Source organism: Trachinotus anak, unplaced genomic scaffold (genome assembly GCF_046630095.1).
Source record: "Trachinotus anak isolate AG129_WGS33_773 ecotype Australia unplaced genomic scaffold, CSIRO_AGI_Tana_v1 ptg000008l, whole genome shotgun sequence".
Taxonomy (NCBI): Eukaryota; Metazoa; Chordata; class Actinopteri; order Carangiformes; family Carangidae; genus Trachinotus; species Trachinotus anak.
Genome location: NW_027273859.1, coordinates 28,525,773 through 28,545,016, shown reverse-complemented (window position 1 = coordinate 28,545,016; position 19,244 = coordinate 28,525,773). Strand labels below are relative to the sequence as shown.

General features: G+C 43.5%; 1 protein-coding gene across 1 annotated transcript; it reads left to right on the top strand.

The window, feature by feature from the left end:
• Positions 1 to 872: 872 nt before the first annotated feature.
• Positions 873 to 18,228, top strand: LOC139624682 (solute carrier family 12 member 2-like). The gene is made up of 26 exons (XM_071483981.1): positions 873 to 1,663; positions 2,905 to 3,027; positions 3,194 to 3,269; positions 4,007 to 4,102; positions 4,335 to 4,474; positions 4,562 to 4,672; positions 5,520 to 5,628; positions 5,754 to 5,881; positions 6,256 to 6,340; positions 6,866 to 7,014; positions 9,989 to 10,096; positions 10,769 to 10,892; positions 11,057 to 11,158; positions 11,790 to 11,945; positions 12,760 to 12,859; positions 13,003 to 13,114; positions 13,222 to 13,362; positions 13,732 to 13,838; positions 14,725 to 14,804; positions 14,894 to 15,034; positions 15,254 to 15,367; positions 16,049 to 16,160; positions 16,304 to 16,390; positions 17,061 to 17,196; positions 17,296 to 17,363; positions 17,613 to 18,228. The coding sequence occupies exons 1-26, from the start codon at positions 1,235 to 1,237 to the stop codon at positions 17,746 to 17,748; spliced, it is 3,270 nt and encodes a 1,089-aa protein (XP_071340082.1). The 5' UTR covers positions 873 to 1,234; the 3' UTR covers positions 17,749 to 18,228.
• Positions 18,229 to 19,244: the final 1,016 nt, after the last annotated feature.

Genomic DNA, 19,244 nt, shown 5'->3' with positions numbered 1-19,244 from the left:
TATTGTGACGTCACATGAACAGCGGCGTCCCGGTGACATCATCATGATGTCATCATGATGTCATGTTGCCGCTGGCGCACAAAACGTGATCTTTAAAATGGACTAAACTTAAACCGGTTAAACCGGTTCTCGTGTCTCTGCAGTTATTGTCCAGTGTTTGGCTCCAGCATCAAGAACGCGGACAAAGAAAGCAGCTGTTGTTCCCCATGTTAATGATGCTGCTGCCGCACACGCACACACACACGCGCACACACACGCCTCCCTGCGTGTCTGGGCCTCTGTGCATGTCTCAGTGTGTCACCAGCAGCGATGACAAATGTCTTTTCTTAGAGAAAGTGTAACGAGTTCTTGTTTGTGTCGCCGGAGAATCTGCAGGTTTCAGGTCCCTGAACAAACATCAGTGTTAATAAAACCTCAGGAGGTGAAAACTCTGATGAGCTCATCTTTTCAAGTGTCTCTCTCTCTCTCTCTCCCTCTCTCTCTCTCTCTCTCTCCCTCTCTCTCTCTCTCTCTCTCTCTCTCTCTCTCCACTTAGATGCGCCAGAGCTTGATGCGTAATGGACACCGATCCACCTTTTCCTCCTCATCCTCTTCCTCCTCATCCTCATCCTCCTCTTCCTCCTCTCTCCTCCTCCTCCTCCTCTTCGCCGTGCTCCGGACACGCTGGGATGTCTCGGGGTTCCAGAGAGAGGAGGAGAGCGATGACAATAAACCGTTTGAGTCACCATCTGAGGGGACCACACTGTCGCCAACTCGTGGATGGATGGACAGATGGAGACATAGACGGAGAGAGAGAGAGAGAGGGAGGGAGAGAGAGAGAGAGAGAGAGAGAGAGGGAGAGAGAGGGAGGGAGAGAGGGAGAGAGAGAGAGAGAGAGAGAGAGAGAGAGAGGGAGAGAGAGGGAGAGAGAGAGAGAGAGAGAGTTGGTGTCCGTTACGCACGCTGCACAGATCACCGCTGTGCGTCCTGGCGCATCCAGTACCAGGACTTCTGCAGAGGACAGCGGGGGAGTCAGTGTCTGTGTGTGTGTCACTTCGGTCTCTACATGTTGTGTTGCGGTTCCTCTGCGGCTCTGCGGGTGTGTGAGTCCTCTCTGGCCGCTCGGTGCTAGATGCTGCGGCGCTGCCTGGACCTCTCTGCGGGTTTGGAGCAGGTGTTTGTCCCTCGGTAACCGTTTGTCTCCCGGTGCGTCAGCGACTCTTCGGGCGGGTTTCATCGTCAGTCCGTGGGAGACATGTCGGGACAGAAACCGTCCCTGAGGAGCGGCGGCCGCTTCCAGGTGGATGTGGTGTCAGAATCCGCAGCTCCATCCTCGGCCCCTGCTCCTGCCTCTGCCCCGGCCCCCGCCGATGGATCCAGGCCTCCCGAGGAGTCTAAAGGTCGGTCCAGGAGCGTGGGGTTCACGGACTCGGACATCGGGCTCCCTCCCGACGTCTTCCACGACCCGGACACAGCGAAGAGCGACTCGGTCAGCCTCCACTCCACGGGCACGGGGCAGACGCACATCTCCGACTCCCACTCCAACACCTACTACATGAGGACCTTCGGACACAACACCATCGACGCCGTCCCCAACATCGAGTTCTACCGGCAGACGGCTGCGCCTTTCGGGGAGAAGCTGAGCAGACCGTCGCTGTCGGAGCTGCACGATGAGCTGGATAAAGTAACGACCTCAGATCACGTTTTTATTTCCCTGCAGGTCAGGTTTACTGATGTCAGGGTCACACAAGTCTTTTCGTTTAAATTTACAACCACTGTAAAACACATCATTACAAATAAAATATTTTATTATTAAGTAAACTGTTATAAGTAAGTTTCAGTGTTATCAGCAAAATGTAGGCTGCATAGCTAAAATCTTGATATCTGTAGTAAGATGAGCTTCTACAAAGAATTACATGGTGATAAGAAAAAAGCTGTGAAACTGACACTAAATTTAACAAACACTCTTGGAATACAGTGGTGATGGGTATAATATTACATCCTGAGGTCAGGGCTCAGCTTTCCACAGGAGGGCTCATGTCCTTCCTGTCCACCTGACAGAGGTCAGCTGATTCCAGTAACAAAACATTCCCTTCACTCCCACCTGAGAGCCTCTGAGTGGGCTCAGTGACATCATCAGAGGCATGACCCCAACACACACACACACACACACACACACACACACTACAATGCTGCCTCTCATGACCCTGAAGGCATCCCCAGCAGTGCTCCCACTCCCATGATACCACTAGGTAACTGTAACATAGATGTGCATTGTACGTTAACAGTGAGCGGGAAGCTGGATGACGTTTGAGCTCTCTTTACTTCAAAGTGTGGACTCGGAGTTAAGAAACTACATTTCCCTCATTTCACAGAGCCAAGACCAACACGGAATCACCAGACTCTACAGATAACTGTTCATCGTTTTATAGATTCATCATCCTCGACCACGACTCCACTGACTCAACACAACTATGTGTTTAGCAAAAATACTACTAATGTGTTCTTATGCAAGTCTAATTATAGTCCTTATCCACAGTATATTGTACTATATTTACACTGTTTATACATAATGCTATATTTCTATCCATAAAGAGTCACTTTAACTGGTTCTGAGAAAGTTAAGGTCTTAGTCTTCATTAATAATCAAGGTTTGCGTCAGGAGTCCAGGTTCATGTCAGAGGCCTCTGTTAAACACCCTTAAAGCTGAAATTCTGCACTTACCAAATGAATTTAAAGTTAATTAATTAATGAAAATCAGGACTTGAAAAATGTTCCCAACTAGAGCTAATTCAACATTCATATGTTTCATTGATAATTCAACAGCCAAAACTAATGATACACAGTAGGTAACTCTCCTTTACCTTTTACTCACCTGTCCTATATAATTCACTGTTTTCTGTCACGGCTGTGATTGGCTGTCAGGAGCCGTTTGAGGACGGTTTGGCCAATGGAGAGGAGCCATCGGCTGCTGAGGAGGCGGCGGCGCTGGCGGCGAAGGAGGGAAAAGGAGGAACTGTCAAGTTTGGTTGGGTGAAAGGAGTCTTGGTTAGTGTCACATACCTGCAGAAATGTTGAAACAGTTGTGTTTAATGTGACCTGATCAAATAACTGTAATTGATCACGAAGGTGACCTCACTGCATTTTTCCACTGTAGTTTTATAAGTTGCCACGATGGTCCCCACCAGGTTAACCATGTGTGTGTGTGTTGCAGATCCGTTGCATGCTGAATATCTGGGGCGTGATGCTCTTCATCAGAATGTCCTGGATTGTCGGGCAGGCTGGAATTGGTAGGTTAAAATAAATCCAATTTAACTTTGACATTTCAAGTCTGTGGAGTTCAGTCTCCTTCAGGGGCCGGGGGGAGAAAAGCTTTCCTCAGTAGATGGATAATATGGCTCCATGTTGTTTTCCTCATCAACAAATCCCATGAAAAGGTCCAAACCAACAATGAACATATCTGACTAACAAATGTGCGTCTGCATCCGAAGCTTAGTCCCACACATTCTGTCCTGCTGCCGCAAATACTCACCAGAGCACAAAATGTGGATTAATCCGTTTAAACACTAGTGTTTCAGGAGATGACTGAACCTTTTTATTAAGAACGACACTCGTGATGTGTTTTAAAGGTTTATATAGGAACCAATGGGCTTGGAGCTGAGAGCCACAGACGGACCAGGGAGGTCAGACAGTGTTGAAGGACTAACACATCGTTGATGTTTGGTCTTTTTAATGAGATTTATTACAATAAGAAAAATAAAGAATATCACCAACCATATCCCATAAAACATGCGGTTGCCATTAGACCACTTAATGATAGTAGTGTGATGATGGTTATTTCTCCTTGGCCCGGTGGCTAGCTCGAAGAAAGGTTAGTTAGCCAATCTAAATATGCTGGTTGTTCCATGTTGGAGAAAAGGTTTATGATATGATTCTGTGCTGTAAAACGACTTCACCGGTGGTTTCCTTAAAATTCAACTGTAGTTTCACTGTTTTTGGTTTGTTTTCATGTCTTTCTGTGTAACAGGGCTCACCATTGCGATCATTCTGATGGCCACTGTTGTCACCACCATCACCGGTCTGTCTACCTCCGCTATAGCGACCAATGGCTTCGTACGAGGGGGTGAGATAGTGACTGCATATTTTATTTTAAAATGTTATCTGACAAGTGAAGAGATCTGGTTTGTTTATCACCCAGTTTTCCTGAAATATGGAGGATTGGTGGTCTGTTAGGACATAGAGGTTTTGAACGACATCCAGAGAAATTCAGCACATTAGAAATTGTGTTTCCAATGAGTCGACATACTTACTTACTGATGAAACTGTTATTACCTCTTTGTGTCCCCTCTTTCCAGGGGGGGCGTACTACCTGATCTCCAGGAGTCTGGGGCCAGAGTTCGGAGGCTCCATCGGTCTGATCTTCGCCTTTGCCAACGCCGTGGCTGTGGCCATGTACGTCGTGGGCTTCGCCGAAACAGTCGTTGAGATGCTTAATGTGAGAAATACTCTGGGGTATTATTCAAACTGTCCGTCTATAGAGCACTGCTGCTGATGCTGATCCTGCTCTGGTTACTGGTTGCAGGATGTCGACGCCCTGATGACCGATGAACTGAATGACATTCGAATTGTCGGGACTCTGACCGTCATCCTGCTGCTGGGAATCTCTGTGGCTGGGATGGAGTGGGAAGCCAAGGTAGGACTGTGAATCCACAATGTCACAGAAATCTGTGATACCAAAGAAAATAACCATCAACAATCAAAGTAACCAACAATTAAAAGCCAGTTGATGAGCTTATGGTTGGTTGGTTCTAGTCCACCACTTCGGTCCAGACCGAAACATCCCAACAACTCTTGAAATGAGCTGATGAAATTTTCCACAAATTCTCATGTCCCCCTCTGGATGAATTGTGGTCACTCTGGTGGCCCTCTGACCTTTCATGTAGAACCATCACCAGGTCACATTTTTGAATTTGTTCAGTACTTTGGTTTGTTACAAAAACCTACAAAACTAACAGCATTGCCATCAGCTCGGCTGTATGTTGTGTTCAGTGTTGTTTAGAAAATGTTGAATTAAAATGGTAAAAATGATACCTGTTGTTAGCATTTAGCTTAAAGCACCACTTTGTAGCACAGCCTAACACAGCTGAGTGAGTGCGGCAGTAGACTTTTAGTCTTGTTTCTACTCTCATTCAAATTTCCTGGTATAAGCCAATCAGACTTATTAAGCCAATCAGACTTGATTAGCCGGTTTATAACTGCATGAAAACTATCAGCATTTTATTAACTTCACTGTACCTCTAGTTGGCATCACGTTATTTCTTGGTACAACTTGTGGATGAGGTTTACAATCAGGACCCTGATCTGTGATTTTCTTCAAGTGTTACGAATCACATCAGCAAATTTGCTCATTACAGGGTTCATCTGAGAAAATCTTACAAAATAATCTGATAGACTCGTCTGAGCCGGAGCTTTTATTATTTTTTCAAAATATCACTCCACCCCACCCCATCTCTTTCTTTTTCTGTCCCTCTGTCCTTCAGGCTCAGATTGTCCTCCTCGTCATCCTCCTGGGAGCCATTGCAAACTACTTCATAGGAACCTTCATGCCAGTAGAAAGCAAAGAGCCCAAAGGATTCTTCGGTTACCACAGTCAGTCTGCGTTGTTTTTATCCTTGCCCAAGAATAATTCTGTTATTTTGGTTTAAAATTTTCTATGTTAGAGTTTATATTGTAAGTCCAGCCTACACATTCCTCTGTTTTTGCTCTCTGTACAGCGGCCATCTTTTTAGAGAACCTGGGTCCAGACTTCAGGGAGGATGAGACCTTCTTCTCTGTGTTCGCCATCTTCTTCCCAGCAGCCACTGGGATCCTGGCTGGAGCCAACATCTCTGGAGACCTCACCGTAAGTTCAGCTGTACTTGTTACATCTCATGTCTGGCACCTTCATCCAGAGCAGCGAATGCACCCTCAGGCATCTGTGCGACACTGCTTCAGGTGGAGATTGTGTGTGATGTTCACTGTCTCAGCTAATGTAGGAATCAGGAGCTTGCCAGCCTGTGAGTCAGCCATGACCACGTCTTCCAGTAGGTAACGTTACCTTGAAGTCTCATGCTCAAGGAGTAGACAGTCATGAGCTCCCACCTGTTACCCTGTCTGTCTCTGATTGGTTAGGGATTGAAACCTCTGCACTGCTCCCAGGCTGTCCAGTCACAGTAGAGGAAAGTTACATTCTGTAGCTTTAAGTTGACTCTCATCATCCTTTCTATCTGCCTTTAGGACCCTCAGTCAGCCATCCCTAAAGGAACCCTGCTGGCCATCCTCATCACAGGACTCACTTATGTGGGCGTCGCCATCTCTACAGGTTAATGTTCTACACAGAGCTTCATGTTAACACTTATCTACCAGGTCACTCTCGAGTCGTCCCACATTTGTAGCTCTTTCACGTTTGTCTTCTAAAGCTCAGATAGACCTGGTTTCACGAGGAAAAACAGCTGTTCTGTTGAGCCAATCTTGTCCACACCTATAATTGTGTTTTTTTGCAGCTTTTCATCCTATAAACAAAAAAGAAGAAAGCAGTTAGAATAGTTTTGAACACATCTCAGTTACAGTTTCACTTTGAAAGCAGCCTGATAGACTCTTCTGGCTTTCAGACTGTACATGAGATGTAGGTTTAAAGTTTAATCTTAAATGTGAATAGGCCCATGTCAAAAATCAGTGACGTGTAAAATGTTCTGTGGGGAAGCAAACAAACCAAACACAACTTAACAAACCAAAAGAGTAAAGAGAGACTGTTTGACTGCAGCAACACCAGGTGAGCTAAGAGATGATTTGACTCCGCCCCCCAGTTCAGCCGTTGTCAGAGTATGTTGTTTTTCTCCTCGGGCAGGAGCCTGCATCGTGAGAGATGCCACCGGCGACCACAACGACACGGTTAGTGACACGGTGAACTGCACCGACGCCGCCTGCACGCTGGGCTACGACTTCTCCATCTGCAAGGAGGGGGGCTGCCAGTACGGCCTGATGAACGACTTCCAGGTGACCCACACACACTCTGTGGACTGAACAGGCTGATGGTTCAAGGGTTTTTCAGTAAAGGTACGCTGGGTCCATTTAGTGCTGAAACCAGACTGTGATAACGGTCTCTAGTTTCAGCGTCTCTCTGATAATTATAAACTGAATATCTTTGGGTTTTGACTTTTGGTCAGATGAATCAACACATCACCTCAAGATGTGTTGTACATGTGTCACATTCATGGAACAGTAACCTGTAATAAAACTAACTGGGAGATTAAGCAGTACTTATCATTAGTTGCAGCCTGAGACCTATTTATGCCTTTATTGACACTTTGATTCCAGAGCAGAAGCTCAACATCAGACCAGCTTCATGTCCTTAATGTACCCCTAAGGGCATGATGGGTACTTTAAACCAGTAAGTACTTTCTCTGTGTTTGAGTCCAAGAATCACTGCGCTTCTCACAACAATCCCCTGATAACAGTAACAGTGAATATCTTTGGAATAAACTCAAACGCTGTGTCTGTAAAAAGACACATCAACCCGTCAGCTTTGAGTAGTTTAGGAAATGATGTTGTTATTGAAACTGCACAGTTCTGTAGACTGATTTGGTGTTGTGACGTACTATAAAGTACATTTGGGTTCTTACATATTATTTCACATTTTTTTCCACTAATTTCTGAGATCTGAGGACATGATAATGCCTCTACATGTTCTCCTGGGCAGGAACAGTCACAGTCAGTTTTGTCAAACTGGGTCAAATTTGAACCGAGAGGTAAATGAAACCTTTGTCTGTATGTTTCCAGATAAGTTTGGTTTAACTGTGGGTTTGTGAAAAACTTGTATTACCATGTGTAAGTCTGTGCTCTTTAACTTTGAAGTAGCGATGACCCTGGTCAGTGATTAAAAAGTATCATAACTGATGACACTGATGCTACGTTAAGGTCCAAGATTTTTAGACCTTTAGTGTCAGGAAGCTGCAGGTTTCTTCCTGAGTCACTGTCAATGTGTTATCAGAGCTAACAGTTAATACTGAAACGACAGTGTGGATATTCTTACCTTTACTGACAGGACAGTAGAGAGGTGACAGGAAGTAAGGAAGGGGGCGATGGTGCATTGATGGACTCAAACTGGGGATGCTGCTGTTACAGGATAAGGTTCAGGTCCTGACTGTGTAGATGCTGATGCTTAAGACTAAAAACCATTTTGAGAGATTATAATTTGTACCGTGGAGGTGATGATTCATCAGGTTGAGGAGTTTATTGTTCATCTCACTCAAAACACTCGTAAGATCAGGAATTTGTGTTGCATAAAGACGCACACACTGGCAGAGTGTGACGTGCATCAAAACACCCACAGCTATTGTTTTCTATGGAAACCTACACGCTGGCGATGATGCTGCATTGGAATACGACACTGTCCTAGTTCCCATCATACACACGTCAACAAAACACCAAAACAGCAATTTGATCACATCCACCTCCTGGATTAACACGTTTTTATTAACGACAGCTTGTCTCTGCAGGGATGATGTGGTACATGGAGAATGTGTTTTACCCTGAACGCAGCCTAGACTCACTAAACTAGTGTTATCTTTATTTTATCGATATAACTGACAATTTCTGACACTTTCACTATTTTTTCTCTGTACTTTTTACAGATATGATCTATGTCATTAATATTAATATCCGTTTGTATACTGTCATCTATATATAAAAATATTTTAGTTTTAATTTACTTAAATATGTTTTTCTTAATGTGAAGTCTCAGGATATTTGGTTTCGCCACAGTTTTGATTTTATATTGATGGAGCACCAAGCACTTCCTGTCACCGGGTAAACAGTGTATTTCTACTTTAATGTACAGCAAGTCATGCCTGATAACTTTAACAGATTCTGTTCTGACTGTTTAACCCCAGTGTGAATTGTGTCAGACTGCTGCTGTGATCCTGTGTGTGTGTGTGTGTGTGTGTGTGTGTGTGTGTGTTGAAGCTGCTCCCAAACAAAGTAGCAGCAGTGATAATAGTGACTGTTGTTTTGAGTCACAAGGTTCTCGCTGGTCAGAGACAGAGCTGAATGAGAGCATTGACAACAGCCACCTACACACACATACACATACACACACACACACACACACACACACACACACACACAGACACACACTGACACTGATATCGCTGAGTACAGTCTCGTCTGTTGCTCGTGTTTTATTTGAAGTTGCTTTATAAAATGTCCATAAATAAAATCTGAGGTTAAAGCAGATGTGAGTAAATCTAACCTTGTGTGTATTTGTGTGTATTTTTCATCCTCTTACCCGCTGCTGTTTCCTCAGATTCTGCTGATGAGCTTCCTTCAGTACTAACAACTAACAGACGTCCTGTAATGTTGGTAGGTATCGAGGTTTGAGGACTCAGCCGTCTTCTGTCCTTCAGTTCAGTCAGTAAAAGAAGGATTTTGTCATGAGGTGATTTTCATATTCAGCTGTTGAGAAGAATCAAAGCTTGTTGATTTTAAAGAGATCACAGTGAGTTTCTGAATGTGCTGCTGTTTATGTGTTTCACCCAGCAGCTCTGTGGGTAAACTCAGGGGGTGTTCACAGTCTGCAGGTTCTGTTTTCATCTGTACATCCAGCAGTGTAGCACAAAAATCTGAACCCCATACATGTGCAGTCCAGTCGGCCCCCTTCACCTACTGGCACATTCATTGTCAGTCAGCAGGTGAACACAGTCTTTAGTCTATTTATTTGGCCCAATACAAGTCTAATTATAATAATAATGTGAAGTTTTTAAATACAGATTCGTGTGCTGAAATGCAGATTGACAGAAAGAGTTTGGATATAAGTCTCAGGAAGTCCAGACGGCTCCTGTAGATTTCAGGACTGCCGCTCAGCTTTTTCCAATAAATAAGCTTTTTGTGAGTCATGTTAGGTGTTTAAAAACCCTGAATATATTATAGTTGTGAACCTATTAAAGCAAGATTGTGTGCTTGTGTTGTCCAGGTGATGAGTCTGGTGTCGGGATTCGGTCCTCTGATCACTGCAGGGATTTTTTCAGCCACTCTGTCCTCAGCTCTGGCCTCGCTGGTCAGTGCACCCAAAGTCTTCCAGGTCAGAAACCAGCAAGTTTTATTTGATTTTAAAGACTAACAGTAACCACTTCACACACAGAAAAGGTAGAACTTTTAATAATAACAACAAACTGAACATGTCACGAATGGCTGAGAAAACAAGCTGATGACAGCTGGCAACAAAAAGTTGGTTTCAGAGGTCAAGAATAAACTTTCAGTCTTAACTTTTAAACCAAAGTTGTCAAGAAGTCCCTGAAGTGCTCAGAGAAATGGGAATTTGAACACTGACACTTCAAAGACAACTGGGAAAACTTCATCAACTGAAAGCACCAGAACAGCTACAAGTTTAGTAAGTCATGACTGGACTGAACTTAACAAACTATATCCACTTATAAAGACCATAAGCACTGGAAAAAACTAGTTTGTGGAGCATGAGTTAATTTTTTTCTGTCACACTACAACTTCTAAGATCAAAGAATAAAGTTTTACACTCTTGTTTATGGTAGATTAAAATCAGAGGCCTGTATTTTCATCCTGAGCCCGATCCAGCCCGGTCCATCCAGGCCTGAGCCCAATCCAACAATTACCAAACCTTTTTATCCCAAAATGAATGTTTTAATGACAGATCTCTTTCTCTCTGAACAACTGAATTAACAAATTATCAACTTCACTAACTGAATGAATGAATGAATGTAACCTCTTGTGATTTTAGGCTCTGTGTAAAGACAACATCTATCCAGGGCTGGGTGTCTTTGCAAAGGGTTATGGGAAGAACAACGAGCCTCTCCGTGGTTATGTCCTGACTTTCTGCATTGGCCTCGCGTTCATCCTCATTGGTAGGCAGCTGTACGCATCACTACTGCTCCATCTACATACAGAGTTTAAATTTTACAGTTAAAACTTACCAAAAAAAAGTTACCAAAGTTTCAACAACTCCTGAATAGGAAACAGATTAAACACCTGGTCTTGAATATTGAATCTTTTTGTTGTTGCCTGCTAGCGGAGTTGAACATCATCGCTCCCATCATCTCCAACTTCTTCCTGGCCTCCTACGCCCTCATCAACTTCTCCGTCTTCCACGCTTCCTTGGCCAACTCTCCAGGTAAATTCTGGGGTCATGGGTGGGGAACTCCATGAAATAAACTCTCAGACATTTATATTGACTCTAACTTTAACATGAAATTCTAATATATCAAGATTGGATTGTCTTCTCTTGGGATCTAGTGACATATTACTACGCTACAGTTACCTATAGAAAAACTATTTGAAAATTGAAAGTTAAAATTCTATATTTACATTCAGGACTTCTGTCTCAAGTTTTGAAACTCCTTCAAAGATGCCTTTGTCTCCAGTCTACCTATAACTCTCATATGTGACTATCTTAGTGCATAAAATACAAGGGTTTACCTCAACCTCATTGTAAATAATTTCTTATCTTATGCTTTCCCGTAAGGTGACACAGTATAAAGCTGTCATTGTTATTGATTGGTGAAAGAGTGTTGAAGCTCACTGGGAAGTCTAGGTTGTATATAACAACGGTTTACATAACTCTAACTCAAACTTTTCCTCATTGATTTTTCCAGTTTACAAACCATTATATCAGCTACGAACATCAGTAGCAATCATTTTGTGAACCATTTGTTCTTCCTGTCACGGTCTGTTAATATTTGCAGTGATTTGTCGTCATCCTGCTAACGTGGCTCTTTCTGCATCACTCTCGTCTCTCACCACAGGGTGGCGCCCCAGCTTCAAATACTACAACATGTGGGTGTCTCTTGCGGGGGCGATCCTGTGCGTCGTGGTGATGTTTGTCATCAACTGGTGGGCGGCGCTGGTCACTCTGCTCATTGTCCTCGCTCTCTACATCTATGTCAGCTACAAGAAACCTGGTCAGAACCATAAACTAACAGCCAAGTGTCCTAAAATGCAGTTCCTCTCATGTCCACTAGATGGTGGCTGCCTACAAAATCACAATATTGACATGAGTAGGAACAAAAATCTTACTTCTATGTTCAAATACAACAAATTTCACAGGACTTTTTATGGATTAATATCTCTGTTTCTGTGGTTCCCAAACTGTTTAACCCAATTAATGGAGCTGAATGCTTGCATCCCACTTGCTGTTTAAATAAGCCATGCACACAAACCGATTGGTCTGTGTCACTTGCACTCAATATATCAATAACCTTGGCCTTTATGAACAAGATGAGAAATCACTTGATTGTAATCCCAAAACTTTTTTAGCTGTGTCCAAATTTCCCTGATGGAAAATGAGGCTGTGCAGGTTTTACCCTTTAAATCCTGTGTTACTTATTCATTATGAGGCTGTAGTTATAGCTGCTGTCATCTGTGACACCAGGCTAGTGTGTTGGATCAGTGCATCCCTACTTTTTAAGTGAAGCAGTGCCAGTAGTATAAAGCAACTTAAACTACTAAAATGCTACTTAAATACTTTATACTTCAGTACAATTTTGAGGTTCTTGTACTATTTCAGTTTTCTGATTGATTCTAAGACTGAAGCGAGGCTTGATAAATATTCCTTGATAACAGAGTCAAGATTAGAGGAAAGTCAGAAAATGTGAACATTATACATCTAGCAGTTGTGCTTTTTTTCTTATTTCTAATTCGTTAATCATCTTGTGACCCCATATTCTCGACCTTGGAGTCTAAAGTTTAATGAACATGTGTGCTGTTTTCCTGCAGACGTGAACTGGGGTTCGTCCACTCAGGCTCTGATCTACAACCAGGCTCTGACTCACTGTCTGAACCTCACTGGAGTCGAGGACCATGTTAAAAACTTCAGGTCAGCTGGTTGGTTAGATTGGACCTTTGATTCTGGGTTCAGATGTGGCACCGTGAAGGTTTTCATACCGACTCAGACCTTAAAGTCATTGTGAAGTCCTTGAATTAAATGTTTAAGGAAGTGATTAAATTCCATGTTTCCAGGCCACAGTGTTTGGTGCTGACTGGTTATCCAAACTCTCGTCCCGCTCTGCTTCATCTGGTTCATTCTTTCACCAAGAACGTTGGCCTCATGGTCTGCGGCCACGTCAAGACTGTACGTACAGATGACCACATACTGATGTCTGAAACATTGTCCACTCATGTCTGATTATTACCTCGTCTCTGTCTTCTGTCATGACCTGTGGCCCCGCTCTGCTCCAGGTGTCCCGACGGCCCAACTTTAAGGAGTTGTCCCAGGATCACGCTCGCTGTCAGCGTTGGCTCAATGAAAAACGTATCAAGGCCTTTTACACTCCAGTTTTCTCCGACAACTTGAGGCATGGGTCACAAATCCTCCTGCAGGTATGAAAACCTGGTCAAACATTTAATTCTGAACCTCCTTAAGAGAAATATCTTTTCCTCTGCCACTGGCTGGTGTATCAGGTGGTTCATCTTTAAAATGATCTGAATGTGAGAGTAATAGTTTTTCATCCTGTGTTCTTAACTTCAGCAGTCGTACTTCTTCACTTTGATTTTTCAACATGTTCTCTATTCTTTTGATCATGTGATTTTACTTACATATGATTTCCTCATTTTATATAATAAACCTTCCAAATTAAACTTGCAAATAACTGCACATTTCCAGAATTAAGAAAAAAAAATCAAGCCACAACTAATATGCAACGAATGTATTGTCCCAGCTGTGTGACATCTGTGTCCTCTGATCTTCAGTCTGTTGGTTTGGGTCGTCTGAAGCCCAACACGCTGGTCATGGGTTTCAAGAACAACTGGAGTGACGGAGACATGAGAGACGTGGAGATTTACATCAACACTATACAGTAAGGCCAGATGTGTCTTTTAAAAAGAGACACTAACATTTTACTAAAGTACTTGTTCTGCCCCCAACATGGTTAAAGTTTCAGATTCATGCCAGATTTAGGTTAACAGAAGTTTGAATATAGCTAGAGGAGATGTTTGTAATAAAAAAGGGGAATAATGAGTGAAGAAGAGTGTTGTGGTCATAGGTTTAAACACTTTATGTAAAAACACAAATCTCATCAGATGGGGGTCTAGTTTGTGTCAGAACCACTGATTTTACCTGTTTACATTCAGCTTGTAGTTTGCTACCATCTTGTGGCAGCAGCAGGGTATTGTCTCTGGAGGCCAGGTTGAGTCCTGTACACTGGGGCTTGTCAGGCAGACGGAGGAGAGCAGAATTTTTATTTTTAATTTGTGTGTTGTGGATAATCCTGGGACCTAACAGGTGACTACCCATAGAGGGCTGCAGAGTCCTACAACTCAGGAAACAGTTAGCATTTTAGCACGTCTGGTTTCTATGGATTTTTTGAATGGGTCTTGGTTCGATGGCTGAAATAAGTACTGTGATTAACACAAGCTCAGGACACTTTCATGTTTTATTCTACCAAATAAAATACATCAGGAAATACCCCAGTGATTTTTTTAAAAAGCTTTTAGTGTAAAAAAAAAAAGCCCTAAATGAGACGACAAAGGTTAACTGGGATGTTAAACATCATCCTGCCAAACAAAAAACTGATCTACATGAGTCAGGGCGACCAACCCAGCACATCTACCTTAACTACATCTTAAAAAAATATAGACTCAAGTGAAATGTCATCCAGGAGGTTGAATGTCCACGCTGTCCACAGAGCAGAATTCCTCTGCAGGACAATGAAGTTTTGAGTGGAGTTGTGTTTTATATTCCAGTGATGCCTTTGACCTGCAGTTTGGAGCAGTGATCCTCCGACTGCAGGAAGGACTGGACATCTCTCACATCCACGGACAAGGTGCGTCTGTCTTTTTCTGTGTTTTCATCATGTGTGTATGTACTGAGTATATGTACTGAATCTGTCCATGTCCCCGTGTGTCCCTGCAGACGAGCTGCTGTCGTCCCACGAGAAGCCCCCGGTCAGCAGTAAGGATGTGGTGGTTTCTGTCAGTCTGGCCAAAGACTCGGACTCTGACTCCTGTCCTTCAAAAACCACCAGCAATCAGAGCAGCCCGCTCATCATGAGAGGTAAAGGAGGAGGAGGAAGAAAAAACACAGCAAAGTCAGACTTTGGTCATGAAGCCTTTTTTCTTGACCCTTTTTCTTAACATCCTGTTGTTATTTATTGATAAGCACACCTCCAGTCTTACTGGGGAGGACAGAGATTAGGAGGATTTCCCAAACATTAAAGCGCTTCTTTCACCTTGTGTCGTATCATGTGACTGTCTGTGTTGTCATCTGCTGCAGAGACCAAGTCTCCTCTGAGCCTGACCGACCAGCGTCTGCTGGAGTCCAGCCAGCAGTTCAAGAAGAAACAGGGCAAAGGAACCATAGACGTCTGGTGGCTGTTTGACGATGGAGGTCTGTTTTTTAAGTCTAGTACAATGAAGAAGGCTTTTCTGCACAGGAGACACCAAACTGAATTATACAGCTGAGCAGGCGATCTCTGATTTTCTGCTTCGTATCTACTGAACGTATCAGTACCTCTAGATTCACTGTGTTCAGCAGAAATGAGGCAAAAAGAAATAGGATGGTTTAATAATAGAAAAGGTCTAGATGCCTCTAAATATGAGTCTACTGAAATATCAGAAACCAGCCTCGAAAAACATCTTTTTCATCACGTTTAACACAGTCAATAAAAAAAAAGTAAAAAACTGTTTTGTCCTGGATGTATAGATAAGTTTGTCCCAACGAATTAACCTGATCTGAGACATTGAACCAAAGGAAGCACAGTCAATGACAGACTGAGAAGTTGGTTCTGTAGTGAAATGATGCTTATGTGTTTTTCTTCTCTCTCAAACCTGTTGTCTTCATTTTTATATGTTTATATTATTGGATGTGAATTTTGACAAATATTAAAATACAATAAAGCAAATAACAACACACAGACTGATGTTGAATTAAAAAAAGATGAACAAAAGTTTTTCACAGTAAAATTACAAAAACTACAAAAGAGAAAATGTGGGATTAAATACTATGCAATGCAAATTATATATGTGTGTGTGTGTGTGTGTGTGTGTGTGTGTGTGTGTGTGTGTGCAGGTCTGACTCTGCTGATCCCCTACCTGCTGACCAACAGGAGTAAGTGGGGCGACTGCAGGATCCGTGTCTTCATTGGTGGAAAGATCAACCGCATTGACCACGACCGCCGAGTGTGAGACAACAGCTTCTGCTCAGCACTAATACACAACCTGCAGTACTCACTGTACACTGTCTAAAGCAAGCAGAGGGGAAACTAAAGTGTGTCTGCTCTCTACATGTCCTTGAGCTGTCGTTACTGTCCCTCTGTCCCATCAGGATGGCCACGCTGCTCAGCAGGTTCAGAATCGACTTCTCTGACATCAACGTCCTCGGAGACATCAACACCAAACCCAAGAAACACAAGTACGAGCTCTGAGGGCGTCAGCACTAAACTCCCTTTGGTTCAGTCAAATTGTGATGTTGGATTTTTGTTCTGTGAGTTCATCTGATGATGAAAAGGATATTTATGATCTTAGTAGACCAGACACTCGGACAGACTGCAGCTTTCATCTCTCAGAAGTGATCAATGTCAGGTGATGGTTTATTTGGAAAATAAATTTAAAAAATCCATAAAACTTTGGCCAAAGTTGGACGTATCCATAACGGAGAAGAAATGTGGTTTTTGTCCCAGGGTCAGATCTGTTCAGTCTGCCACTAGAAGTTTGTGAAAACCAACATACAAGAGACAATTTTGTTTAAACAGGTTTAAAATACTTTTTAAATGGATTTTAAAAATGCAGCATCAGGCAGAGCGATTTAAACTGACAACACTGCTGTAACTAGAAGGGCACTGAGAGAGCGCAGCCCTCTGGCAAGGCCAGTGTCAGACAACATACACCAGACTTCAGAGAAAAAAATTCAGATTCAGCGAAAATGTACTGGCTTCTTCCCTGACCCAGGTCCCATCCCTCCTTCAAGTTTGGTGCAAATCGGTTCAGTACTTTTTGTGTCATCCTATTGACAAATGAACAGACACGTGAAAACATGACCTCCCTTGCAGAGGTAACAAACTGATGTATGATCTGTTTTGCAGTAAGCTGAGTTTCAAGGAGCTGATCGAGCCATACAGGCTGAAGGAAGACGACATGGAGCAGGAGGCCGCAGAGAGGCTGAAGGCCCAGGAGCCGTGGAGGATCACTGACAACGAGCTGGAGCTCTACAAGGCCAAGGTCAGTCTCTGCAGCTCGCCTTAGTTCAGCTGCCATGTTGGAGCCATTTAAACAAGCAGACGTTTGTGTCAACGTGCTGCATGTGTGTGTGACTTTCAGAGCAACCGTCAGATCAGGCTGAACGAGCTGCTGAAGGAGCACTCCAGCACGGCCAAACTCATCGTCATGTAAGAAGCTCGGCTTTCAGTTTCCTTGATTTTAAAAACGCTGCTGGGAAGGAGAGAACAATATTTATCATGTGATAATGATGACAACTGAACTAACAGCTGAAATCTGCCTGAAAATACAGTTTGATACATCCTGTAACTATACTGACCTTTGACCTGTGTGGTTTCAGACTACTTCCATCGTGAATTCAAATGCTAGAAAGTTAGAGTTGCTGTTTCTATTGTGTATTGTTCCTTCTCTCGGTGTAGGAGCATGCCTTTGGCCAGGAAGGGAACCGTGTCGAGCGCTCTCTACATGTGCTGGCTGGAAACTCTGTCCAAAGACCTCCCACCTCTGCTGCTGGTCCGAGGGAACCACCAGAGCGTCCTCACCTTTTACTCCTAACACACACACACACACACACACACACAAACATATGTACAGTGTCCACACACAAATACACAGTGTGTGTCGTCTCCATGTGTATCTATCACAGTAACACTCAACGCACAACAACAGACACATAATGATGCTTAAAGTGCAGTGTCACAGATGTGAAACTCTCCTGCTGTGAAAAGAAAAAGTGTTTAAGTCTAATTTTGTTTCCATTCAGATTAATTTGAATAATTTCAGTCACTTCTCATTCACAAATTAATCAATATTTTGAGTCTGTTTTGTCCTCAGCAGTAACAGGCTCTGTGTGTTTTACTACCATAAATATGAACTTATTTTGTCCAAGTTTATTTATACTGATAAAAATCATGAGTTATGTGTTGGTGACCTGTGATTGTGGGTATGAAGGGTTATTTGTTTTCACTGGGTTTCAATGAGCGAGATACTGACATCATTTTGTACATATTTTATTAAAATATTGACTAAACTGCTCGTTTCTGTCAAGTCTGTGTCTTTTTTGCTTTCTTGAATTGTTTATGGATCATCACTTTCTGTGTTTCTCAGATAGTTTCTTCAAAATACAGTTTTTTTAACAGCTGATTTACAGAATCATCAGCATTTTAACCCTCAACCCTCAGTGGTGTCCAGACTTAACGGTGCTCACAAGACTAAAGGTTGGAGTCACTGGTTTCATCTTTAGCTGTGTATTATATTGTAACGGACTGGGTTCATGTTAGTGTTTAACTGCTATGATTGTTACTGTGAGAAATGTTAGTTTAATTCAGACATAAGGTCTGCTGAGTTGCAGTACTGATAATTACAGACTGTCAGTGAACATGTTGTTGTCAGCTCAGAGGCTGTGAAGCCTTTCCATCATGTGAGCTACCTACTTGTGATACTAGGCCAAACCTGGACAGGGGACTGCTGGTACGCCCCAGTGACTATCGGGGGGACACGCCGTTTTGCACTGGTTGACACAGGCTCTTCAGGGACCACGGTTTTCCCCACCATAGTGAGACTTCAGACAGTTACTGGAGAGCGGGCCCCCATGGTGGGAGAGGCATTGGTGACCCTGGGGGAAAAAGACAATTTGCTGCCCGGTGTGGGTCGCGAATCTGAAGGACTGTATACTGGGACTGGATGTTCTTGGGGCATTGGACTGTGTCATCAACACCAGGAGAGGAACACTCACTTTTCCAGGGGGGCACATCCAGATGTCTAAGCGGCTGCCCCAGCCGGGCTGCACCGTGGCCCACACCATTACAGTGCCAGCAGCCGAGACAACAACCGACATGGCCGCACAATACACCCCCCCCATGAACCACCTGCACCCCCCTCCACCCTGTTACCGAGGGCCTACAACCCCACCCTGTGTATGCCGCGCTGCCTGACCCGGAAAAGAGAGTTGTGGCCGTGAGGGAGGTCTGGCAGAGAAACTGATGGTCTGACTCCCAGCGAGCAGGGCCTGCTCTGGCAGCTCCTGCTGGAGTTCAAGGACTGTTTTTCAC